Source organism: Mobula birostris, chromosome 10 (genome assembly GCF_030028105.1).
Source record: "Mobula birostris isolate sMobBir1 chromosome 10, sMobBir1.hap1, whole genome shotgun sequence".
In the NCBI taxonomy this organism is placed as follows: domain Eukaryota; kingdom Metazoa; phylum Chordata; class Chondrichthyes; order Myliobatiformes; family Myliobatidae; genus Mobula; species Mobula birostris.
Genome location: NC_092379.1, coordinates 73,009,737 through 73,037,275, shown reverse-complemented (window position 1 = coordinate 73,037,275; position 27,539 = coordinate 73,009,737). Strand labels below are relative to the sequence as shown.

General features: G+C 40.1%; 1 protein-coding gene across 2 annotated transcripts in view; it reads left to right on the top strand.

Moving 5' to 3' along the window:
- The window catches only part of nup62l (nucleoporin 62 like), a 31,503-nt gene extending 8,747 nt beyond the window's left edge, over nucleotides 1-22,756 (top strand). For both annotated transcript variants that reach the window (XM_072270463.1, XM_072270464.1), the window contains exons 5-13: nucleotides 1,347-1,454; nucleotides 4,486-4,590; nucleotides 7,187-7,382; nucleotides 8,546-8,690; nucleotides 11,083-11,132; nucleotides 18,144-18,278; nucleotides 19,435-19,546; nucleotides 20,990-21,056; nucleotides 22,579-22,756. In XM_072270463.1, coding sequence (XP_072126564.1) covers nucleotides 1,347-1,454; nucleotides 4,486-4,590; nucleotides 7,187-7,382; nucleotides 8,546-8,690; nucleotides 11,083-11,132; nucleotides 18,144-18,278; nucleotides 19,435-19,546; nucleotides 20,990-21,056; nucleotides 22,579-22,670 — 1,010 coding nt within the window. In that variant the 3' untranslated portion in view covers nucleotides 22,671-22,756. The remainder of the gene's footprint in view (nucleotides 1-1,346; nucleotides 1,455-4,485; nucleotides 4,591-7,186; nucleotides 7,383-8,545; nucleotides 8,691-11,082; nucleotides 11,133-18,143; nucleotides 18,279-19,434; nucleotides 19,547-20,989; nucleotides 21,057-22,578) is intronic.
- The last annotated feature ends 4,783 nt before the right edge of the window (nucleotides 22,757-27,539 follow it).

Genomic DNA, 27,539 nt, shown 5'->3' with positions numbered 1-27,539 from the left:
TTGGAAAGTGAAACAGTTAGTGATTGGGTCTGCGACCCTTGGTCAGGACTGGGAAAGTGAAAGGTGCAACTGGGTTTTCAGTAGGAGGGAAGGTTGGGGTGGTAAGGAGAGGCATGTAGAACAATGGGAGCTTCTATGATAGAATGAGCTGAATGAGTTTTTCTATTTTGTAACCGCCTTCACAGTGTACAAAGTGAAGCTCTAATAAAGAATGCTTCATTTTTTTTGGCCAGCAAAACAGACAAAATTCTGTATGACTCTTGAACAGTAGTTTGTCCAAATATGTTATTGTTCTTATGTGAAGCTTTTGGGGTTCTTTTGATTGTGCTCTATTTTTAGCATTTGGATTTAACTGGGTGTGGTACTACCTGCTCACGAGTTTCTTTGCATAGCCTTGTCCTATCTCCAGATTGCTTTTGAATTATAGAATCAAACAGCATGGAGTGAGACCATTCAGCCCTTCTCCATGTTGACCATGTTGCCTGCCTACACTAATCTTATTTGCCTGCATTAGGCCTGTAACCCTATACTTATTTCTTACCGAAGTAATTGTCCAAATACCTCCTAAACTTTGTAATTGTATATGCCTCTATAACTTCTGTGAATTTGTTCTCGATAGCCACCACCCTCAGTGTGGAAAAACTTACCCATTAGGTTTCCTTTTTAAATTTCTCCCCTCTAGCTCTAGACTCCCCTGCCCTGAGAAAATTATTCAAATATCCTCTGTATGCTCTTCATAATTTTATAAACCTTTATATGGTCACCCCTCAGCATTCTACCTTGCAGTGAGAATAAACCTTCCCTTTCCAATCTCTGTTTATAAGCAAAGTGCTGGATTCCATACAAAATCCTGGTGAATCTCTTCGGCACAACATTATTACTATCCCTGTGTTCCTATGGTGTGCTAACTCAGGCTGTACATAATACTTTAAATATCTAATTGTCATGTTATATGCAAACTAATGAATCAGGCCACCTATATTCTCATCTAAGACATTTATACATTCAGTCAGAGAAACACCCATCTACCACTAACCTCTGCCTTCTATCACTGACCCACTTTTGGACCCAGTTTGCCAACCAGTCTCGGTCCCTTGTGTCTTAACCTTCTTGACCAGCACACTGGACCTTGTCAAAGCCTTAGTAAAATCCATGTAAGCCATCTGAATGCATTTGCAGCAGTGGTTTATGTTTATGGGTAATATTTTCAAGCATTATTCGACCCTTGGTATGAGTGAAACAGTACCCTTAAACAGCAATATGTTCTAGTCCAAGCTTGCCTGGTGTTCATTCTGGGAGACATTTGCCTATGAATTTCACAAAGCTTGAAAATTCTGTCCCTGTAGGTTTGACCACAGGATCTTCAACTGGTTCATCTTCAGCAGGGCCATCTCTGTTTGCTTCAGTGGTGAGCTCAGAACCTTCCACCTCTACCGTGACTAGTGGATTTACATGTGAGTCAACAGTGGTATGTTTGTAATAGTAGCAATTACAAAATCTTACATTTATAAATACTGTTCTTCAGTTGCTTACCTGGGTGAATATACTGATTTATTTCGGTAATCTGTAGTCAGTAAGTCTTGATCTTTTGAGTTATCTTGTTTCATGACCCTGGAGGCTGGGTGCATCAAATTACTCTTTTCCAAGGTTGCTATCAGAGTAGAGCACATTTTGAATTCTCTTGAATAGTTTGTGACCGAAAATTGGGGTTTACACACTTACGTTTTGTTTCTGCTTGTTTTAGTCATAGTCATACTTTATTGATCCCGAGGGAAATTGGTTTTCGTTACAGTTGCACCATAAATAATTAAATAGTAATATGTAAATTATGCCAGGAAATAAGTCCAGGACCAGCCTATTGACTCAGGGTGTCTGACCCTCCAAGGGAGGAGTTGTAAAGTTTGATGGCCACGGGCAGGAATGACTTCCTGTGATGCTCTGTGTTGCATCTCGGTGGAATGAGTCTCTGGCTGAACGTACTCCTGTGCCCGACCAGTACATTATGTAGTGGATGGGAGACATTGTCCAAGATGGCATCCAACTTGGACAGCATCCTCTTGTCAGACACCACCGTCAGAGAGTCCAGTTCCATCCCCACAACATCACTGGCCTTACGAATTTCTTTGTTTCATAACTATCTGGGGAAGACTTAATTTTGGGGTTGTATACTGCATACGTACTTTAATAATAAATATACTTTGAACAGTGAGCTTACTTACACATGGTCATTCTGCAGAATGACGACACTTGATTTGTTCCAATAATGGAGAGACTGCAAATACATGTAGACCCTGACTTTTTTTTTTAAGGGATTTGAGATACAGTACAGATTTATTTTCACTTGTATAAACGGTGTGTGGAGTTCTGGTTGCTGTATAAGATTCATTAGATCTTTTTTTTTGTCCTTAGTGATACTCGGATTCCAGTTTTGTTAGCACATGTTTGCTTGAGACAGATACTTTGTCCATAATCCAAGGGGGTAACACAAAAGTGAGATAATGACTTCTCTATATAATTATTTGCATGGAATCGTTTTGAGGGCTTAATGGGATATTGCTGAATATAGCAGCTTCATTAGGTTTTACCTCGTATACTTCAGTAATGAACATCCCCATTAAGTGATATTTGTTGACAGTGTAGAGAAGTCTTTACTTTTTATTTAAATTGTGATGCATCTATTCTGGGACTGTTGGATGTTTACTTTAGTTCCATTACCCGTACAGTGATGCTCTTTTAAAAAGACAAGCGTGGAACTAATGGGGGGGGGGGGGGGATGTTGGAAACTTGAATTGAAAGAAAAGAATGCTGAAAAAACCACAGCATTTAGTAAAAGAACTGAAATGCTGACTGTTTGTCCTCCTCAACTTTATGAAACACTGGTTAGTGTTGTGGAGTTTTGAAGTATTGTGTGCAGTTCTGTTTGTCACATTATAGCAAATGTGATCATGCTGGCAAAGCTGCTCAGAGCATTCTCAGGATATTATCTGGATTGGAGCATTACAGTTATAAAGAGGCACTAGATAGGCTGTTAGTTTTCCCTGGAGTGGAGGAGATGTACAAAATTATTAGAGGGATAGATAGGGTATATGCCTATACATTTTCCACAGAGAGTTATGAATTCATTGTTTCAGTTCAGAATCAAGCCATGTGTCCCAAATCAACTGTTTTGATCATGAATGCATTCTGAGCTACTTCCTCTTATGCTCATTAGACCCCAAATTTTGCTCATAACATCTCTTTTGAATTTTTTCCTTCTTACCTTAAATGTGTGCCCTCAAGTTTTGGATTCTCTTACCCTCAGAAAAAGACTGTCTGTGCCCCTCAGCCTCCTACATTTCACTGAGAAAAATTCAAGCCTTTGCAATTTCTCCATTTCATGCAACATTCTGACAAATCTTTTCTGTGCACTCTTCTTTGCTAACATCCACTTCCTTCCTAGTGTGGTGACCCAGAACTGTACACAGTATTCTACATGAAGCCTGACCAATGTTTTTACAGGTGCAACTTGAAATCCTGACTCTTGTACTCAGTGCTTCAGCCTCTCTAGGCAAGCATGAGTACACTGTAGGTCACTATATGTATTTAGTGACCAGCAATGCTACTTCAGTTCCAGCTGCCTTCTTCACTACCCTGTCCACCTGAGTTGCTGTTTTCAGAGAGCTATGGACTTGCACCCCTATTTCCCTCTGAACATTAACATGCCTGAGGCACTTGCCATTTACTGCATATGCCTTGTTAGTATTGGACATCCCAATATACATTAATTGCACATCTAGATTAAATTCCATTCACCACTGCTGTTTGCTCTGCTTCCTGTCAGAGAAACACCTCTCAACCACTCCGGTCGGCTTCCTGTGACTGAGCTAATTTTAGACTACTTTCCCTACGTTCCTTGGTTTAAATATGCCCTAACCTTAACCGGACTACCACACAAAACTTTGTCAAAAGCCTTGCTTAAGTCCATGTAAGTCATGTTTACCACCCTGTCTTCATTAATTTTCTTAGTTACTTCCTCAAAAAAAATCTTAATTAGATTTAAACAAGATTTCCTATGCACAAAGCCATGATTTTCCAAGCAAACATTAACTCTGTCCCTTAGAATTTTTTTCCAATAATTACTGAACGCTATTATTAATACTTTTGATGTAAGGTGGTTAGAGTCTGGGGCATGCCATTTGTAAAGGTGGTGGAGGCAATTAAGAAACACCATGACAAATAATTGAATCCCTAATGCACAGAAGGCTAGTAATGCAGATAAATAGGATTACCGTAGCTAGGTACAATGTATATTACAGATGCTGCTTAACATGCTGAGTATTTTCAACATTCTGTTTTAAAGATGAAGCTGACACATAGTGTATAGTCCATCTTTAAACTAGCTGCAGGTTCATAACAGTGAAAATTGAAATTTGTTGTGAATCTATACATCTTCAGCTTCTGTATCAACCCAGTACTTCTTCCTAACCCAGTTCTATTTGTATTTAGTGACCAGCAATGCTACTTCAGTTCCAGCTGCCTCTTCATCTTCTACTCCATTTGGGTTCAAGCCAACAGGTGCAGCCTTGCCTCTGACTACAGCTACAACCTTGGGTACGTACAGATTCTGTTAATGGATGCGTGTTTACAAACTACTCCTTCTGTAGTGTATTGTTCAAAGACGGGCTGGCTCATTGCTCATTTTTTCATCATTGCCAGAGTTTGTGCATTCAGTTTATTTTCAGACTTTGCTGGTTTGGTGTTGCATCTGGTGGATCTACTGCCTCTCAGTACTGGAGACCTGGGTTTGATCCTAACCTCTGATGTAGTCTGTGTGGAGTTTGCATATTCACCCTGTGACCATGTTGATTTCCTCCTAAATCCCAGGATGTGTGGTCTGGTATATTAATTGGCCACTATGAATTACTGTTCCTAGTGTGTGGGGCGAGCAGTAGAAATTGGATAGGGAATGGAGAAGCTAATATGGGATGGAAGACTAAAGAGTGACTAGTGCAGGGTCTGGTGTGAAGGGGCATTGGATGGTCAGTGCCGCTGTGGTGGATTGAAGGCCCTGTTCCATGCTTTTTGTATGATCCTCTAGTTTGAGACGATTAATTAGCAGTCCAGTCCAGTCAAAATATTTGTTTATTGAGGTACAGCACAGAATAGGCCTTTCGAGCTGTGCCACCCAGTAATACCCTAATCTAACCCTAGCCTAATCACAGGACAATTTACAGTGACCAATTAACCAACCAGTCTTTGGACTGAGAGAGAAAACTGCAGCACCCAGAGGAAACCCACGTGGTCACGGTGACAAAGTACAAACTCCTTGCAGACAGAATTGGGAATTGAACTTGGGTCATGGGTACTGTAAAGTTTTGTGCTAACCACTACGCCGCTGTGCACTGTAAATACTATGGGTTATTCTGCCACTCTAGGAATTGAACATCTAGAGGATTGGATAAGCTGTCAAGTGCATTAAGGAAACCAATATCTATTGCAGCCTTAGAATGCACACTACTGTCATCAACTTTAATAAGCACACCAAGTGACTTATATTCAGTGTAGTTGTTCTGAGATACCTGGGTGAAATTGGGCTTTTCGTCCTTGTGGATCCCTGACAATGCTGTTCTGGGCCCTCCTTTTATGAAGAATCTTTCACTGCCAGGTGAAAGATTTTATTGAAAGCATGCAACCTGGAAATGTTATTTCCCACATGAAAGATGGTCACTGGCTTTAGGAGGACATCAGTTGGTAGATTCATAGAAGGAAGATTTCAATGTAAGAGATAATGCTTTTTGATAAAAAAAAAAAATGAGAAGTTGATGGGACAGAGCAGAGTAAATGGTTTGGCATGGACTGGATGGGCCAAAGGGCCTGTTTCTGTGCTGTACTTTTCTGTGACTCTATGGCTCTAATATAAGCCGGTTTTTACTTTTCCAAAAGTGGAATAAACACCAAGATCTGTGGTAGTTTGCAGAAATCCTTGGAAGTGGCAGCTCGAGTTAAGCTATCAGTTGACAAAGGTTATAGGATCTCAGTCTTTGTAATTTGGGATTTTTCTTAATGTGTTTGCAAACTGAAAGCTATTCAAGAATTTCCATTGGCTTAAGAGTTGACATATAGGGGACTTGGAAATAAAGTTATTACCTCTGGTTTTAGGAAACCTTAAAAGCAACACATGGTTAGGATTTGAAGTGCCCAGCTTGGTAGCTTCATTACAAGGTAAGGGTGATTTTAAGTGATCAAGTATTGAGAATAAGTGTCATATGGTTAAGAAGGCATACGGTGCATTGGTCTTCATCAATCGTGGTATTGAGTTTAAGAGCCGGGAGGTAATGTTGCAGCTATATAGGACCCTGGTCAGACGCCACTTGGAGTACTGTGCTCAATTTTGGTCGCCTCACTACAGGAAGGATGTGGAAACCATAGAAAGAGTGCAGAGGAGAGTTACAAGGATGTTGCCTGGATTGGGGAGTATGCCTTATGAGAATAGGTTGAGTGAACTCGGCCTTTTCTCCTTGGAGTGACTGAGGATGAGAGGTGACCTGATAGAGGTGTACAAGATAATGATAGTGTGGATAGTCAGAGGCTTTTCTCCAGGGCTGAAATGGCTAGCATGAGAGACATAGTTTTAAGGTGCTTGGAAGTAGGTACAGAGGAGGTGTCAGGGGTAAGTTTTTTATGCAGAGAGTAGTGAATGTGTGGAATGGGCTGCTGACGGCAGTTGTGGAGGCGGAAACGATAGTGTCTTTTAAGAGACTCCTGGATGTCTACATGGGGCATAAGAAAAATAGAGGGCTATGGGTAAAACCTAGGTAGTTCTAAGGTAGGGACATGTTCGGCACAGTTTTGTGCTCTGTTTTCTATGTTTCTATGGCACTGTGATCTTTTTGGTCAGTAGAGTGTCTGCTTCATTTGGATAATGGTGTTCATTTTCAGACCATATCAAATAGAATAATGATTACACTATTTGATGGTGCTACTATATTGTTTTTTCACTATGGGGACCAAAACTACCTCACTTAGTGTACCTGCACCACTTCTTGTAACTTTAATATTGGAAAACACATCCATTGTCAACACACACATTGCCTGTGAAAGGCAATCTCTGTCTCAAGATAGAATATTTTAATTGTCTTGTATTTCTTGGTAATGCATGTGTATACTCTTGTGACTAAAGTTTTTACACCCAGAGTTTGTTTTGTAGCTTCTAGCACCTCTGCTGCTGCTACGACAGGCTCTGGATTTTCATTGGGCCTGAAGACGCCAGTAAGTTTCTCCATGACACCAGCTCCATCTGGGACAACTGCAAGTGTGAGTAGTACTGCAACAGTTACCACCACGACTTTTTGCACCACTGCAACTACCAGTGCATCCATCAGCAGTGCTGCTGTTACAACCAGGTAAGTGAAACTGGTCCTCGATTTTTCCTTCGTCTATGCAAGAGGTTAAAGTCTGAGGCCGCTTCCAAATGGTGGAGGCTCTTGAGACACTCACCGTAATGTAAATTGAAATGGAAAAGCAAAATTTTAAAAACTTGTGATTGTAAAGTCTGATTTATACAAACATAAAATGCTGGAACTGCTTGGCAGGTTAGATGGCATCTGTGGACAGGGAAACGGTTAATACTCTTTTCAGGATCTTTTGAAGAAAAATATGAGGGAGAACAGAATCAGATGTAATATTTCTGGCATATGTTGTTCTGTGGCAGCAGTTCTTTGGAATACATAATAATAGCAGCTATAAATAACAATAAGAAGTATATATTAAAACAATTACATTAGTAGTGCAAAAAAGAGAGGAAAAGTAGTGAGGTAGTGCACATGGATTCATTGTTTATTCAGAAATCTGGTAGCGGAGGAGAAGAAGCTGTTCCTGAATTATTGAGTGTGGAATTGTGAGTAAGGACTTTTCCACATCCCACAAAAACACAGGTTCACATAGCTACACATTTGATTTGGAGGGAATGAATTGGATTAGAGAAGTTGTTCATCAGTGAACAAGTACATTCATATGAGGGTTATGGTGCTGGAAAGACTAAAGGGCTCTTAGGCCATCCTGGTATAGGATGGAGATGTCCAGAAATTGCCCATCTCTGATGAATATAAGCAGGGGCCTAGAAACTGCGAAGGTATTATAGTCTAAATGGGATGATCAAACAAGGGAAGAAAGAATACAATCAAATGTGAGTTTTTTTGGGACAAGAACAAACTGGAATAAATCTACTAGGGACTTCTTGTCGATTGGCGAGGTGGTAGAAGCAGGCCCTGTAAGCTTGGGAGATCAAGGCTGGAGGTTGTAGGTGAAGGTCTTTAGGCTTAAATGATCACTGCCTGAGGGATAGTGATCTGATGTTCACTTGTGGTGCATTGGTCCAGTGTTGGATATCAGGTAATTTCAGAGAGCTGGCTTTCAGCCTTTGATACCAGTCTGTTCAACAAATAACAACAGTATCTGATGGATGGCAGTGTTGCTGTTGGTACTTGATGAGGGGAGTGCTGCGTGACTGGTATGAAGTTGACTTACGGAATTTTTGCCTGAGCTGCCCTGTTCCTTGTGTTCGCAGTGCCTCTCCAGTTATGTCGTATGCTCAGCTGGAAAGTCTGATCAACAAGTGGAGTGTGGAGCTGGAGGAACAGGAGAAACAGTTCCTACACCAGGCCACACAAGTCAATGCCTGGGATCGAATGCTGATTGAAAATGGAGAAAAGGTGAGCAAAGTGCAGTCTATCCAGTTGCACAAAGTAAAATTTGTATTAGTGGTTCAGGAAACATCCTGATGAATCTCCTCTCCAGCACAGTCACATCCTTTCTAAAATGTTGTGACCAGAACTGCACAATACCCCAAGTGTAACCAAACAAATGTTTTATAAAGCTGTAACATGATGTCCCATCTCTTATATTCTATGCCACAGCTGATACAGACAAATATCCGGCCTTTTTCACTACGACATCCAATTGTGCTGCCTCGTCATCTTCCATCTTCCCCATTGTTACAATTCCTTAAATGATTTGTGGATTTGGGGCTTTTGCAAGTAACAGTAGTTAATGGATAGAAGCTACCATGATTATTCTGCAATAGCAGTGTGCCTTCCATCTTTTTAGATTTTCAAAAGGCATTTGACAAGGTGCTGCATGGGAGGCTGATGCATAAATTAAGAGCCTGAGGCATTGGAAGAAATGTAAATAGATTGAAAACAGACAGATTAGATGCTATATTATTTAAATGAGTAGATACTGTAAATGCATGAAATTCAGAGGGTCTAAGTACTCGAGTGCATGAATCATAAGCCATTAACTGGTAGGTCCAAAAAGTGGTTACGTCAAAAGATATTTTGGCCTTTATTGCAAAGGGGTTGGAGTATAAGATTAAAGAGGCTTTGTTACCATTGTTAAGGATGTTGATGAGGCCACATCAGACTCAAGTTTAATATCACTGTCATATGTCATGAAATTTGTTGTCTTTGCATCAGCAGTGCAATGCCATACATAGCAATAAAAAAAAACTGAATGACAGGAAGTGTGTGTATAGCCTGTACATAGATAGTTTAAATAAGTAGTGCAAAACTAGAAACAAGAAGATGGTGAGGTATTGTTCATTGATTCAATGTCCATTCAGAAATCGGATGGCAGAGGGGAAGAAGCTGTTCCTGAATCGATGAGCATCATTCCTTGAATATGTCTTGGATACTACAGAGGCTAGTGCCCGTTTTGGAGCTGACTAAGTTTACAACTCTTTACAGTTTATTTTGATCCTGTGCAGTAACTGCCCCCCACCTCCTCCCCCAACCCCAGTACCAGACGGTGATGTAACCAGTTATAATACTCTCCACAGTACATTTGTAGAAACTTGAGTGTTGTTGCTGACATACCAAATCTCCTCAGACTACTAATGAAATATAGTCGCTGTCATGCCTTCTTTGTAGCTGCATCAATATGTCGGGTCCAGGTTAGATCCTGAGAGATAGCGACACCCAGGAACTTGAAATTGCCCACTCTTTCTACTACTTACCCCTCTGAGGACTGGTGTGTGTTCCCTCGTCTTACCCTTTCTGAAGTCCAGAATCATTTCTTTGGTTTTACTGACATTGAGTGCAAGGTTGTTGCAGTGACACCACTCAACTAACTGATGTATCTCACTCCTGTATGTCCTGTTGTCACCATATGAAATTCTGTCAGCAATAGTTGTATCATCAGCAAATTTATAGATAGCATCTGCAATACTGTGTCCAGTTTTGGTCTCCTGTCAGCAAAGAAATATAGTAGCATTGGAGACAGTCCAAAGGAGATCCATCAGGCTAATTCTTCGGATGAGAGGGTTGTCCTGTCAACACAGGCTAAGCAGTTTGGGCCTGTCTTTTTTGCAGTATAGAAGAATGAGTGTTGAATGTACTTTAATATAAGAGATCTTAAAGGGGCTTGACAAAAATTGGATATCAAAAAGTTTTCACTAGTGGGAGAGTCATAAATAATAGCCCAGTCATTTAAAACTGAGTGGATAAAAGTTTCCTCTTTGGTGAATCTCTGCCACTGAGGGTGGTAGAGGCCAGATCTTTAGAAAGAGTTAAGGTGGAGATGGATGAATATTTGAAAAATTTAAGGGTTGTGAGGAACTGGCACAGGAAAGTTATGATCATACTTGAATGGCTTACCCTGCTCCCATTCTCTTGCGTGTACTTGTGCTCTTGTACTTCTGGTAGACAGAAAATTTCAACTGAATATTGCCTTGAATTAACCAATGTACTTAGTGTTGGAAATGGAAAATATAGCCATGTTGATCTTGTAGAATGGAATCTACACTGGAGGATTCTGGACTGAATTCTGCTCTGCATCTAAATTAACAGTGAGCTTAGAGGCATTCTTCACAGAGAATATAAGCACTAAGTTCTGAGATAGTGGTATTGGACATACAAAGCATCCCTTTAGGGACAATGTATTTTTGTAGCACATAAACTGCACCATTTGTATCACCTGATTTTGGACTTAAAGGCTTATATTTTTCAACTGAGCATCCCTCTTTCAAAGGGGAGCCTGCAACAGTTAGGTCTAATGAATAGTGAAAGCCATTCTATCCTGTTCTCTTATCTATTGCTTTCTTCACAGATCACTGCTTTACACCGAGAGGCAGAGAAAGTGAAACTGGATCAGAAGAGGTAAGTTTGCATTCAGTATTGCAGTATTTTAACCACATGGATTCTATCTTTCATTATTCTTTGGAACACAGGATATTCTGATTCACGGAATAATAGTGTTGAAATGGGCTCCAGAGCCAGCTGTGTGCATGCTGACCATCAGAAACTGGAGTATCTAGGGGCAACCCACTTGGTCTAAGCAGGTACCACTGGACCTCAGGATTGAACCCAGGTTGAGAACTGTGAGATCCATTGTGGGCACAGCACAATGGCATAGCTAACAGAGGCAGTGCCTCAACAGTTTTCAATCCTGAGGTCCAGTAGTACCTGCTTATTTTTTGTTTATTTTTTCTGATGTTGAAAATCTGAAAACAATAAATAAAATGCTGGAAAAGATCAGCATGGCAGGTGGCATCTGTAGAAAGAGAATTAAGTGAATGTGTCCAGTCTGTGACCCTTTGTCAGTTAACGGTTGCATCCTTGACTGTAGGATCCAGGTCCAGATCCAACACATCTACCATTTCTCTTTCCATATTTACTGCCTCACATGATGAGTTTTTCAAACATTTTCCTGTTTTTTTTATCTTGTATTGGTATGTTGTTTCAGTCTGGTAGGGATAGCTTCATAGAGTTCCTCATATGTGATGAATAATCTGACTTTGATAGTGTTATAAAGTTATAAAGGCTGCCTGCTCGCCTTCAAATGGTCCTTTGTCATGTACTGGCAATTAAGTAAATAATATTCAGGCAAGGTGAAGCTGATTTTACAAATGATTACATTTTCAACAATGCACATTTTGGTCCTATACCAATGTGCCACATTTGAAAGTGAAGGAAGTCCTAGAGCAGAGCTTAAACCTTCTTTCCTGAGTATTGCCACTGAGACTGCCTGAAGCTCAGAGTTCAAGTAGTTAATGCATTCTGATTGTCTAATAACAGTGTGTCAATTTCAGACTCCGAATCAGGTTTAATATCACCAGCGCATAACAATGAGAACAGGGCATGTCCTGGGTGAGGAGGGTCCTGAATGATGGACGCTGCCTTTCTGAGGCACTGCTCCATGGATGCTATGGAGGCAAGTGCCCATTTTGGAGCTGATTATTTTCTGTAGCTTCTTACAACTCTGTGCAGTAACACCCCCCCCCCCCCCCCCCACCGTACCAGACAGTGATGCAGCCTGTCAGAATGTTTTCCATGGTACATTTATCGAAGTTTTCAAGTGTTTTAGGTGACTAACCAAATCTCCTCAAACTCCTGATGAAATATAGCGGCTGTCTTGCCTTCTTTATAGCTGCATCGATACGTCGGGATCAGGTTAGATCCTCAGAGATAGTGACACACAGGAATTTGAAATTGCTCACTCTCTCTACTTCTGATCCCTCTGAGGATTGGTTCCTATTCCCTCGTCTTACCCTTTCTGAAGTCCACAATCAGTTCTTTGGTCTTACTGATGTTGAATGCAAGGTTGTTTATGTGACACCACTCAACTCGGTTTAACATTTTCAGTTGTCCTGCACCTTCAATAGTTTTTAAATAGGATCATAAGTAACTGGCTTGTCACCTTTGGCGTATGGAATTGGGCTGCTGGGTTCTTAAAGTGTGATATTGTTATCTTCTGGAGCTAAATCAAGCAATCATTTTTGCTGTGTAGTCACTGTGATTTCAGTAAAACCTCAGTGGTGAACAGGTTGTATAATGTCAATGGGCTTTCTGTCATTCAAAATGTGACCTAGAATGAATCTGTTGTTTGTGAGAATAATATGGATAGATTCGGCATTTATTGTTAGATTATTTTTAAATCAGCCCATTGAAATCATTGAGAGAAAATATGTAAAATGCTGACAAATTGATAAATGGCTGCTCCTTGAACAGGCAAGGCATAGAAGAATTTGGACCGAATGTAGTAAATGGGATTAGTGTGGATTGGCAAAATGGTCAGCTTGGACATGATGAGCTTGTTTCTGTACTTTATGACTGACTTTTCCTTCAATACACACTAAAGTCCTACTTTTCATTATGTATGGTTTCTACTTATTAGCCCTGTCAAAATAGATCATTATCACTTACTTTCTGCCATTCCCTTATTCCCCAATATAATTTCAGTTGACTCAGTCTCTGAGTGATCTTTTTCTGTGTATCTATAGAAGCTTTTGCAATTTATTTTTGTTTAGTGCTAGATTATTCTCAGATCCCATTTCCCCTTATCAATACGTATCTTGGTGCCACTTTGCTGAATTCTGAAATCCTCCAAGTTTCTAGGTTTGCTGCTTTTTTTTTGATAATGTTACAAACCTTTTCCTTGAAAGACACAGCAGAACTATTTTCGTTTTACTTCTTTATTCCTTAATTGGAGAAATATTCGTTTAAACTCTAATTCTTTAAATATTAGGCAAATGCTAATTTACTGTTAAGCATTTTAATGCCTTTCCCTAACATGACCAAGTTGTCTCTCGTATAGCTTTTTTGATTAAAGATACCAGTTTTTAAATTGAAATAAATAATTTTTAATAATAACATTCAACGACCATATTAGCATTCATATTATAAATTAACCCTTTTTTATTTCATAATACTAGATGTAGAATAACCTGTCCCTCATTGTTTCCTGGATGCACTGATCTAGAAAACCATCTTGTATACATTCCATTAATGTCTACCATATTACTGCTAGTTTTTAGTTTGCCCTTTCTTCCTTTAGAGTAAACCATTTCATGATTGGATTATCCTTTTATTTTCCAGATTTATTCAATGCTTCCATTGTCATTATTGATTGAGTCATGGACAACTCCCACCAATGTTTTTTGGTGTTCCTTAGTTTTATCCACACCAAATTACTTGATTAGCTGACTACCCAAAATGGTATTTGCATGGCTGATTCAGCTCCATTTCATTTTTTTCTGTTTGATTTAAAACAAGTTATTCCCAATCTGGAGCATTTTGTGACCATGTCTCTATTAGATCGTATTAATTTCTGTTTTGCAATTAATTTTTCTAGTTATGAGTGCTGTATGCACTCTGATCATCTTCAATTTTGTGTGTTTTTATTTTCCTGCCCTGACTTGTTGTTGGTATACTCACACATTTGCCTTATTTGATGGAAGATTTTAAAATCATGAAGGGTCCAGACAGCAGAACATATCAGGAACCAGATTATGTAGAAACTAGATAACCAGTAACAAAGCTAAATGTGGTATAGGAATAATTTCATGCAGAGTGATTAGTATCTAGAATATAATGCCAAGGTAGTAGTGCAGCTAAATTTTATTGTTGTGTTTGATAGAGAAGAGGATAAATATTTAAAATGTAAATAAAATGACAGAACTATGTGAAGCGAACAGGAGAATGAGATCAGCTGAATTTCTCTAACGCAGAGTTGGTTCCATGCTGTAAATGTAGTGGCATGCAAAAGTTTGGGCACCCTGGACAAAATTTCTGTTACTGTGAATAGTTCAGTGAGTAGAAGATGAACTGATCTCCAAAAGTCATAAAGTTAAAGATGAAACATTCTTTTTAACATTTTAAGCAAGATTAGTGTATTGTTTTTGTTTTGTACAATTTTAGAGTGGAAAAAAAGGAGCACCATGCAAAAGTTTGGGCACCCCAAGAGATTTGAGCTCTCAGATAACTTTTACCAAGGTCTCAGACCTTAAATAGCTTGTTCGGGCTATGGCTTGTTCACAATCATTGTTAGGAAAGGCCAGGTGATGCAAATTTCAAAGCTTTATAAATACCCTGACTCCTCAAACCTTGTCCCAACAATCAGCAGCCATAGGCTCCTCTAAGCAGCTGCCTAGCACTCTAAAAATCAAGATAAATGATGCCCACAAAGCGGGAGAAGGCCATAAGAAGATAGCAAAATGTTTTCAGGTAGCCATTTCCTCAGTTCGTAATGTAGTTAAGAAATGGCAGTTAACAGGAACGGTAGAGGTCAAGTTGAGGTCTGAAAGACCAAGAAAACTTTCCAAGAGAACTGCTTGTAGGATTGCTAGAAAGGTAAATCAAAACCCCCGTTTGACTGCAAAAGACCTTCAGGAAGATTTAGCGGACTCTGGAGTGGTGGTGCACTGTTCTACTGTGCAGCAACACCTGCACAAACATGACCTTCATGGAAGAATCATCAGAAGAAAACCTTTCCTGCATCCTCACCACAAAATCCAGCGTCAGATGTTTGCAAAGGAACATCTAAACAAACCTGATGTATTTTGGAAACAAGTCCTGTGGACTGATGAAATTAAATAGAACTTTTTGACCGCAATGAGCAAAGGTATGTTTGGAGAATAAAGGGTGTAGAATTTCATGAAAAGAACACTTCTCCAACTGTTAAGCAAAGGGGTGGATCGATCATGCTTTGGGCTTGTATTGCAGCCAGTGGCACGGGGAACATCTCACTGGTAGAGGGAAGAATGAATTCAATTAAATACCAGCAAATTCTAGAAGCAAACGTCACACCGCCTAAAAAATGCTGAAGATGAAAAGAGGATGGCTTCTACAGCAGGATAATGATCCTAGTCATAGTCATACTTCATTGATCCCGAGGGAAATTATTTTTCGTTACAGTTGCACCATAAATAATTAAATAGTAATAAAACCATAAATAATTAAATAGTAATATGTAAATTATGTCAGGATGAGCCTATTGGCTCAGGGTGTCTGGCCCTCCAAGGGAGGAGGTGTGAAGTTTGATGGCCACAGGCAGGAATGACTTCCTATGATGCTCTGTGTTGCATCTCGGTGGAATGAGTCTCTGGCTGAATGTACTCCTGTGCCCAACCAGTCCGTTATGTAGTGGATGGGAGACATTGTCCAAGATGGCATGCAACTTGGACAGCATCTTCTTTTCAGACAACACCGTCAGAGAGTCCGGTTCCATCCCCACAACATTACTGGCCTTATGAATGAGTTTGTTGATTCTGTTGGTGTCTGCTACCCTCAGCCTGCTGCCCCAGCACGCAACAGCAAACTTGATAGCACTGGCCACCACAGACTCGTAGAACATCCTCAGCATCGTCCGGCAGATGTCCGAGGTGTAAATAGTGAAGAGAAAGGGAGACAAGACAGTCCCCTGTGGAGCTCCAGTGCTGCTGATCACTCTGTCGGACACACAGTGTTGCAAGCACACGTACTCTGGTCTGCCAGTCAGGTAATCAATAATCCTAAACACACCTCAAAATCCACAACAGACTACCTCAAGAGGCACAAGCTGAAGGTTTTGCCATGGCCCTCACAATCCCCTGACCTAAACATCATTGAAAATCTGTGGATAGACCTCAAAAGAGCAGTGCATGCAAGTTGGCCCAAGAATCTCACAGAACTAGAAGCCCTTTGCAAGGAAGAATGGGCAAAAATCCCCCAAACAAGAATTCAAAGACTCTTAGTTGGCTACAGAGAGCATTTACAAGCTGTGATACTTGCCAAAGGGGGTATTACTGAGTACTGATCATGCAGGATGCCCAAACTTTTGCTTCGGGCCCTTTTTCTTTTTTGTTATTTTGCAACTGTAAAAGATGGAAATAAAAAAGTACTCTTGCTTAAAATATTAAAGAAATGTGTCATCTTTAACTCTGCGTTTTGGAAATCAGGTCATCTTTTACTCGCTTAGCTATTCACAGTAACAGAAATTTTGACCAGGGGTGCCCAAACTTTTGCATGCCGCTATACTGTGATTCACATGCTGTTACCATTCTAGTAGAGCACCTCTCTGAGGAGCAATTCCACCAGCAACCAGTTTAATTGGCTTTAAGTGGTTAGGTGCATTGTTCTGCTCGCGCTGTACTGCAAGTAGAGGCTATCCATGTAGGTCTTGAGTCTTCCACATCTATCTAGACAAGACGAGGTATGTCAGTGCTGTCTCTGTGAAACTTGTGCGTTCTCCCTTCATCCACAAGCGTTTCCTCTGGTTATACAAGTTTATTCCCAAATTCCACAGATTTGATACGTTAGTTGGGTACTCTAAGTTGCTCCATAATATATAGGAAGGAAATAAGAGTAATGTAGGATAGAAAATACTGATATTGATGATCGAGGTTTGATCACTGAAGGGCCAGTTGCTGTGCCAGTATCCCTCTATGCTTTATCCCTAATGTTGTGGTTCAGTAATTTTGCTTATTTACCACGTCTGGCACTGAAAATTTGAGATGGATGTATGGTTAATGGAATGTTAGAAAGTTATTTCTATTGGGTGTGCTTTATGATTTAATGCATCTGTAAAGTGCTTGAGGTATGAAAATCACCCCACTCTGAATGTGAACTAAACAAATTTGCTATTCCAGTGTACTGATTTTTAGTATCGTGGATGTTGTATGTTTAATTTCACTGATATTTGGATAAAGCAGATAATAGTCTAAAATAATGGAAGAAAAAATATGTAAAGTATGTTTGATCATTTAAACCATTGGATAAAATGGGCAGATGGAGCTCCATGTGGAAATACAGCGTTGCCCACTTGGATTAAAAGTTCAAGTGCTTTCTGAATGACAAAGCTGAAATTAAGGAAATGGCCCGATTTGGAGGCTTGGTAAGGATGTCATTCTGATCTGGTGGGTAGCTTATGAACGAATAATGTAAAAAGCTAATGCAATTGCCTTTAGTCCGAGGAGTGATGGAATGTAAAGCCGGAAGTAATCGATAAATTTTGTAATGGTTCAGTGGTGTTGCATCTGCTTCTTCCAGTTCCCTCACATATTGGCTTTGGAGAGGATGTAAAATTGGCACACTTTATTGATACCAGGGTTAAATTATGAGGAGAAAGGGATGGGTCAACCAACCTTGTATTCCTTGTTAATAGATTGATGAATTTCCCAGTCGAGTTTCTCAGCTATTTCAAATTAAAGGATTAGAGATGAATCCCTCAATAACAAGTATATCACTGCAAGATCTCTTACATTAGGATAACTTGCCTGTTTAAATGATTTCAATTTCTGCATTGAAACTAGGTCAGTAGAGAAACAACACATCTCTGGTTCCACTTGATCCTATTAAATGAGAGAATATAACTTCTAATTTTTAGTGAGCATGTCTGCATCTGTCTTCTAGGTTGGACCAAGAACTTGACTTCATTTTGTCTCAGCAAAAGGAACTCGAAGACCTGCTGGCTCCGCTGGAAGAGTCGGTCAGAGACCATCACGGCACTATTTATTTGCAGCATGCAGATGAAGAGCGAGAGCACACGTGAGTGTCAGATGTTGATGGGTTGGATGCAGGGTACGGCTGTCCTTTGCTAGGAATATTACATGTTGAGTAGAATTTAGTGCTCTCTTAACATTGTCCCATCAAGCAATAATAGGGGTAGATATAGCATATGTTATTAATTGGCAAATTGAGGGGTACACAGAGCCAAAACTGGAACAGATTAAGTATTTTAAATTTTAGTTGCTGAATGAATGGCCTGTTCCTGTGTTGTACTGTTCTATGTTTTATCCCACTTGGTAGAGGTAAATACATTAGGGCTTTTAAGAGATGTTTGGATAGGCACATGGATGTAAGGAAGATGGAGGAATATGGACATGGTGTAAGTAGGAGAGATTAGTGTTTGGAAGCTTTTGATTTGCTTTTTAGCTGGTCCAACACAACATTGTGGGCCAAATGGCATGTTCCGGTGCTGTACTGTTTTGTGTTCTACTTTCCACGATCTTGTTTAGATCAAACTGTGGTTTTGAAATGAGTCCTGGTGTATCTTTTTCAAAAAGGAGTTAGAACACTCCCTATTCAGTGATAATTTGCAAACACTAGGGAGGGATTTTGAAAACAGTCTAATCCATCGCTTTGCAACAATTTGGAATGACACAGGAGAACGTGGCATGCTAAGTTGTTTGGTTGGTGGTAAAGCGCAGAAAGAATTTGGGATCCTAACTGACAAGATACTCAGACTTGTGGCTGGAATGGTTTCTGGAGTTTCTTAGTATGATGTGTTTGGTTTTGATGAAGCACTGCACTAGGATCTAACCAAGGATCTTATTCTTAGTCCACAGATCCTGCCTGAATTACTGAATGTTTTCAAGATTTTCTGTTTCTATTTGGGATTATAATGTTCACCATAAAGGGAAGTTCTCAAAGTGATGCATTATGATACTTGAATCTTCTGCATGACAGGAGCTATTGGCCCGGTGACTGATTTGGTTCATACGTTTATTGTGGAAAGCCAGTTGTTCTTACGTTACACAATATAGTTAAGACTGCCCCTAATTCATATCCTCTTCTCTTAAGTGGTTGACTAGTAAAGGATTGTTGGAAAAGAGTTGGGGAGAGCAGGAGCTCCCGATGATAGTTACCATCTTCTTCTGAGAGAAAATATAAAACAATAACTTTGTTTGCTGTTGCTCTCTAGATACAAGTTGGCAGAGAATATTGATGCTCAGTTGAAGAGGATGGCCCAGGATCTGAAGGAAATTATCCAACATCTGAACACCAGCAACAGCTCTTCTGAAGTCAGTGATCCGGTATGTGGGTGCGCTGTTAATCAGTTCAGAATTTGCACAATGGCTAACTCACCCATTAGACCTGTGCAGGTTTACGGCAGTTTGTCTAGCCACTTTTAAAACATATTACTACGTACTTATCTTTGGGGTGGCCAGTGATGCAATTAGTAGAGCTGCTGACTGTGCCGATTCTGATCTTGAGTGATGTCTGAGTGGAGTTTTCACATTGCTCAGGTGCCCTGGTTTCCTCCCAGATCCCAGTGGTGTTGAGGTTGATAGGTTAATTGATTGTTGAAATTTATCCCTAAGGCATAGGTGAGTGGCAGAATCCATGTGGAGCATCTCTTGACTCTTTACCAGCATGCAACAAGCCTCCTGAGTCAGCACTGAAAATCAACCACACATTTATACTAATCCTACATTTCAATACCAGTTTTTATTCCCCACATTCTCAACTCCCTAATGCTGAAACATGGCATCTTCTAATAGTTCTTTAGTGTGGACTGTTCCCTGCTGAAAACCTGAAGGTCCCTTGGCCAATTCACCCACCACTGGGAGCAGTATTTCATTCACTCAGAATCTAAAATCGGTGAGTTTTGTTTTGTCCCAACTTACTCTAGGGTTGATATAGTGTTTCCTTACAACATTGAGACTTTACATTACAGTTGAAATACACAAATAGTGTGACTGACCTGATTATATGGTATATTGATCAATCTAAAGTTCACAATTAGAGATAAACACAATGTTGGTTCAGATTCCAGATTTCAGTTTAACCAACTGTGATCTTTGCTAGTTCAAACGGTGATCAGTGATATTTCAGTATCACAAATTTATAGAGAATTTATTGTTTTTTTTTCCCCCAGTGCAGCAGCAGGGTCTAATTCTGTTCCTATTTCTTATGGTCTTATATTCTTGATTAATCAGAGCATGAACAAATATGGGGAGAAGGCAGGAGTTTGGGGATGAGTGGGAAATGGAACAGACTTAATGGGCCAATTGACCTAACTCTGCTCCTGTGTCATATGGTCTTATGGTCTTAAGTGATGCTGCGTAATAATAGTGTTGATGAGATAAATAGAATATGACATATTATGAAGGACAATGGCAAAGGATTTAAAATCTAAACTTTCTTCAGCCCATCAAGCTATTAAAAAATCATTTAAATGTATTGCATTTTATGCCTTGATGTTTAAAATAAGGCATTCATAGAATAAGACGTTCCACTTTACCAGTTGAGATATTAATTGAACTGGAAACCTTCTGTGCTTGTTCGCACTCCTGTACTGTTGCCAGATGCTGCATATGTGCAACTCTGCAATTAGACTAGGCATCAGCCATTGATCAAAAGACAAGTGTTTAGTATTGGCATTGCATGGAGAAATTGCTACTGAAATTTCAGAATGGATTACAAACTTTATTATACCATCAAATTAATTTCTCATATTTGGCTCTTTGTTCCAGTTGCAACAAATCTGCAAAATTCTTAATGCCCACATGGATTCACTGCAGTGGATTGACCAGAGTTCAGGTACTTATTACACATTTCATGGGTTGTCTTTCAGGTATTCAAGTTTACTCGTGTATAAGGTATACTCACATATTCAAACAAAATAGAAGATTTCAGTTCCTGCAGATGGTGATCCGCATACTTTGATTCTGTTCCAATTAATCTTATTGGAGACACAAGAATGCTAGAATTTGGAGAGAGAGAAAACTCCCAGGGAAACTATTGCCTACATTTCAGGAGACCACTATTCCTCTCCCCCAACCCCCACAAATGTTGCTCAACCTGCTGAATTCCTCCAGTCATGTTTTTCTTCGGTCAGTTTTATTCTTTCATAGTGCAGTTAATCGTTAAGGTCTCTACTTATAAGTTACATTGCTATGGACTGGAGATTATAGCGTATAACATGCTTGTAGTGCTTAGGTAGATGGAGGAGACTCCTTTGAAGTAGAACAATAAATGGAGGCTCTGTCTTGCCTATGAGAATGTTGAAGCTCAGTTCAAAGCTTTGGTCGGTGACACAGAGGTCCAAAAAGATTACACAACAGCGTCTGTTACTTGGGGTGAATGCACAAATAAGTGCAGACACAGACAGATACTATCCCACCAGACAGTGAAAAACTCTGTTCATTTACACACATAGCTCCAAGTAAACTCTGGCATGTCTACTCCCTATTTTCTTCCTCTCTCTGCTCCTGTCATTCCCCAACTTTGGACTCTGCCCATTTTCTCCACTCCATTTTCTCAAGCCATGCCTCCTTCTCTTCTCTCACTTTTCCTTTCCTGCACTGAGGATTGCTTAAGATAATGAACTCAATCGGTGAAATGTTCTATAAAGAAAAAAGTGAGATAATAAAGACAAAAAGAATTGGCATTTAAATCTCTTTGACGTTTAAACATCAGGTGTTCTTTAAAGACTCTTACTTACCTGGTGATCCTTTAAGTCTCAAATCTGAAATCTCCAAAATTTGGGTCAAATTGAGTGTTGCTACTGCAGAGGGTACTCTAAGGAAGGAGCTGCAGAAAACAGTAGGATGTTTAAATAACTTGTTATTTAACTTGCATCATTAATTTGTACCTTCCTGCATCTGTTTTTTAAATAATACTTCATCCTGGTTCCTTGTTGTTTTGAAAGTTCACAAGGAGTTATCCAGGTTTCTGAGTTCCATGCATTGAGCTCTTGGAGGCTTGATCTGGGTGGCTGTCCCCAGGGAATTTATTTGGACAATATCACATTTTCATATTCTGCACTGCTGTGGTAGGGAATTGCCGAGTATTGAGTCCAGGCCTAACAGGAACTTATGATCTCAGCCTGGTGGCATTAGATGGTTGTAGCTGTCCTCAATGCTTCTGAGGTAGGAAGAGTGAGAATAGCCCAGGATGCCTGTGTTTTTGTCATCTTGTGTATCCTACTGCAAAGGTGACTGTAACATGAAGATAGTTCAAAGGGGTGCACACCTTGAGTCAGTTTGTGCCGTCTTGTTGGCATTATACTTTTTGTAAACCTGTATATTTAAGGCTAACCATTTTTTAATGCTTTTGTCAGTCTTGCTGCAGAAGAAAGTGGAAGATGTCTCGAAGCAATTTGAATTGCGGCGGAAGGAGCAGGAACGAAACTACAGAATTACGTTTGACTAGACACTGATATTTCACTTGCTGTAAACACCTGTACCTTTTTATCAGCTTTTTTAAAATAAAGAGTGTGATTGTCACTTCAGCAGGAACAGATCTCTGTGTGAAGATTTGATGTAGGGCAGGGTTTTGATTAGTAGGAATGTAAAGAGTGTGCTGACTGGTTCTGCGAGGGGAATGGGGGTGCATACCACGCTGGAACAGAGGCTTGAAATAATATTAGAGGAAGGGGGTGAGGAAATTTCCTGTTAAGAGTGTCAGTGAGGGGTTTGAAAGTTGTTTTCTGGAAAACTTGTAGACTCTTGACATCTGCATTACTGATGCCTTATCCTCAGCCAGATGAAGTGGGTCATCAAAGCGTACAATCCTGTCTGCCCTTGGGGAATGTCTGGTAGTTTCCCATTGTGAAAGTTTGAAGGGGAGGTCTTTCCTCTTATTTCACTTAAAGCTATAATTGGAATCCAGACTTGTGCTTGGCTTTACAATGGTGAGAACTTGTTATAAAGCCTTGAATTATCCCACTATTGGAATGTATAGCAGTCACAAAAATATTTCAGCACAGCCATCATATTATAAGGTAAGCAAGAAAACACCTATTCAGTCAACTCTGAAATCTAGTAAGTTCCTTGAGAAAAGAAACAAAGCAATAATGACTCGGATAAGCAACTTCTCCTTTCACTGGTTCTGGAGAAAGCTGATTGCACGTTGTGCATTCACAACTTGATATTGAATTGGCTGTAATTAGTGTATTTATTTCAGGCATGGGTTACGCGATACATATTAATAAGGAACAGGTGTGGATAACTCAGCCCCTCATGTCCATTTTGCCATTCAGTACATTCTAGATATCCTGATTTCCTATGGACGTGAATCTTGTATCATATACCCTGACAAGCTGTACTAATTGGCATTTTAATATTTTTTTCCGGTGGTTTCACTGTTGAGATGATTAGGATGGTGGAACAAATTTTTGTTTCTATAAAGGTACAAAAATCTGTCCAATGAACTTCCCAAGTAATGACACTAAGTCATGTGAGTTATTAGGGCAGATGACCAAACATTTTGTCAAAGTTTGATTGCATACATTATAGAGGGAGAACATTGGTCCAAATTCAGGCTAGCTCTCTGCAAAAGTAAACTTGCTAATTGACCTTCCCTTCACAGTTTGAGATATACCTCTGTCAGATGTACCCTCTGTCAAGGGAAAAACAAATCCAGTTTACCCAGTATTGTAATTCAATCAAGAGCATCTGGTCAGTCTCTTCTCAATAAAACTTCTCTCTGCCTCTTCCCTCTGCTACATGATTTTTTTCAGATCATCCTCTTTCTAGGAGAAAAAACCCTGCCTGGGTTGAAGCTAAAATTTCTTATCACTGTTATTCTACTAAGTCATCTTCTAAACCTTCCTTGTTTTCTATTGAATGTGTCCTGAACTGCATATATATTTACTACATATCTGAAAGATTAAAAAAATTGAGGATTTGGGGGAAGTGTCACAGAAGAGGAGTTGAGACTAGCAATAGCAAGATCTTATTAAGAGTGGGAGCAAGCTTGTGGAGCTAGTGGCCTACTACTGCTCTTGTTTCCTTCATGGATTTAATATTCTCGTTTTGATAGTTATTGCTTTAAAAAGGTTTGTCTGAACAATCTTAATTGTACTATCTGTCTCAATTTATAAAGCCCCCAAAGTCATGTTTTTTGTCTGCCCTGTTGTTGTTGATTGCTATAATTTATGTTTGTAACATGCCCAAGATTGGATGGAAGGTTTAGTAATTTTACTCTTAACATTCACAAGAAAAAGGAGCAGGAGTGGGTTACCTGCTTGTCCATTGAGCTTGCTCTGCCAGTCAATAAGATCAGCTGATTTGCCCAAGAACTCAGCTCTTTAACTGTGTTTTCCCCATAACCCTTAATTCCCCTTAGAAACCATAGAAACTACAGCACAGAAACAGGCCTTTTGGCCCTTCTTGGCTGTGCCAAACCATTTTCTGCCTAGGCCCACTGACCTGCACACGGACCATATCCCTCAATACACCTCCCATCCATGTATCTGTCCAATTTATTCTTAAATGTTAAAAAAGAACCTGCATTTACCACCTCGTCTGGCAGCTCATTTCATACTCCCACCACTCTCTGTGTGAAGAAGCCCCCCCCTAATGTTCCCTTTAAACTTTTCCCCCCTCACCCTAAACCCATGTCCTCTTTTTTTTTCTCCCCTTGCCTCAGTGGAAAAAGCCTGCTTGCATTCACTCTATCTATACGCATCATAATTTTATATACCTCTATCAAATCTCCCCTCATTCTTCTATGCTCCAGGGAATAAAGTCCCAACCTATTCAACCTTTCTCTCTAACTGAGTTTCTCAAGTCCTGGCAACATCCTTGTAAACCTTCTCTGCACTCTTTCAACCTTATTTATATCCTTCCTGTAATTTGGTGACCAAAACTGAACACAGTACTCCAGATTCGGCCTCACCAATGCCTTATACAACCTCATCATAACATTCCAGCTCTTATACTCAATACTTTGATTAATAAAGACCAATGTACCAAAAGCTCTCTTTACGACCCTATCTACCTGTGACGCCACTTTTAGGGAATTTTGTATCTGTATTCCCAGATCCTTCTGTTCCACTGCACTCCTCAGTGCCTTACCATTAACCCTGTATGTTCTACGTTGGTTTGTCCTTCCAACGTGCAATACCTCACACTTGTCAGTATTAAACTCCATCTGCCATTTTTTAGCCCATTTTTCCAGCTGGTCCAAGTCCCTCTGCAGGCTCTGAAAACCTTCCTCACTGTCTACTACACCTCCAATCTTTGTATCATCAAAAACTTACTGATCCAATTTACCACATTATCATCCAGATCATTGATATAGATGACAAATAACAATGGACCCAGCACTGATCCCTGTGGCACACCACTAGTCACAGGCCTCCACTCAGAGAAGCAATTCTCTACCACCACTCTCTGGCTTCCATCGAGCCAATGTCTAATCCAATTTACCACCTCTCCATGTATACCTAGCGACTGAATTTTCCTAACTAGCCTCCCATGCGGGACCTTGTCAAAGGCCTTACTGAAGTCCATGTAGACAATATCCACTGCCTTCCCTTCATCCACTTTCCTGGTAACCTCCTCGAAAAACTCCAATAGATTGGTCAAACATGACCTACCATGCACAAAGCCATGTTGACTCTCCCTAATAAGTCCGAGTCTATCCAAATGCTTGTAGATTCTGTCTCTTAGTACTCCCTCCAATAACTTATCTACTACTGACGTTAAACTTACTGGCCTATAATTTCCCGGATTACTTCTCGATCCTTTTTTTAAACAACGGAACAACATGAGCCACTCTCCAATCCTCTGGCACCTCACCTGTAGAGAGCAACATTTTAAATATTTCAGCCAGGGCCCCTGCAATTTCAACACTAATCTCCTTCAAGGTCCGAGGGAACACCCTGTCAGGTCCTGGGGATTTATCCACTTTAATTTTCCTCAAGACAGCAAGGACCTCCTCCTTTTCGATCTGTACAGTTTCCATGATCTCACTACTTGTTTCCCTTAATTCCATAGACTTCATGCCAGTTTCCTTAGTAAACACAGATGCAAAAAACCTATTTAAGATCTCCCCCATTTCCTTTGGTTCCGCACATAGCCGACCACTCTGATCTTCAAGAGGACCAATTTTATCCCTTACAATCCTTTTGCTCTTAATATACCTGTAAAAACTCTTTGGATTATCCTTCACTTTGACTGCCAAGGCAACCTCATGTCTTCTTTTAGCCCTCCTGATTTCTTTCTTAAGTATTTTCTTGCACTTCTTATACTCCTTAAGCACCTTATTTACTCCCTGCTTCCTATACACGTCATACAACTCCCTCTTCTTCTTTATCAGAGTTGCAATATCCCTTGAGAACCAAGGTTCCTTATTCCTATTCACCTTGCCTTTAATCCTGCCAGGAACATACAAATTCTGCACTCTCAAAATTTCTGCTATGAAGGCTTCCCACCTACCGATCACATCCTTGCCAGAGAACAACCTGTCCCACTCCACGCTTTTTAGATCCTTTCTCATTTCTTCAAATTTGGCCGCCTTCCAGTTAAGAACCTCCACCCTAGGACCAGATCTATCCTTGTCCATGATCAAGTTGAAACTAATGGTGTTATGATCACTGGAACCAAAGTGCTCCCCTACACAGACTTCTGTCACCTGTCCTAACTCGTTTCCTAACAGGAGATCCAATATTGCATCCCCTCTAGCTGGTCCCTCTATATATTGATTTAGAAAACTTCCCTGAACACATTTTACAAACTCTAAACCATCTAGACTCCTAACAGTATGGGAGACCCAATCAATATATGGAAAATTAAAATCCCCTACCACCACAACTTTATGTTTCCTGCAATTGCCTGCTATCCCTCTGCAGATTTGCACTTCCAATTCTCTTTGACTATTGGGTGGTCTGTAATACAATCCCACTAATGTGGCCATACCTTTCCTGTTTCTCAGCTCCACCCACAAGGACTCAGTAGACAAGCCCTCTAATCTGTCCTGCCTGAGCACTGCTGTAATATTTTCCCTAACAAGCAATGCTACACCCCACCTTTCATTCCTCTGCCTCGATCACATCTGAAACATCGGAACCCTGGAATATTAAAAGCTGCCGGTCCTGCCCCTCCTGTAGCCAAGTTTCACTAATTGCTACAACGTCATAATTCCACGTGTCAATCCACGCCCTCAACTCATCCGCCTTCCCCGCAATACTCCTAGCATTGAAGTATATACACCTCAGAAGATTTTTACCACCACTCACAATCTTTCTATTAGTGGATTTGCTTGAACTTTTAACATCATTTATTTTCACCCCAG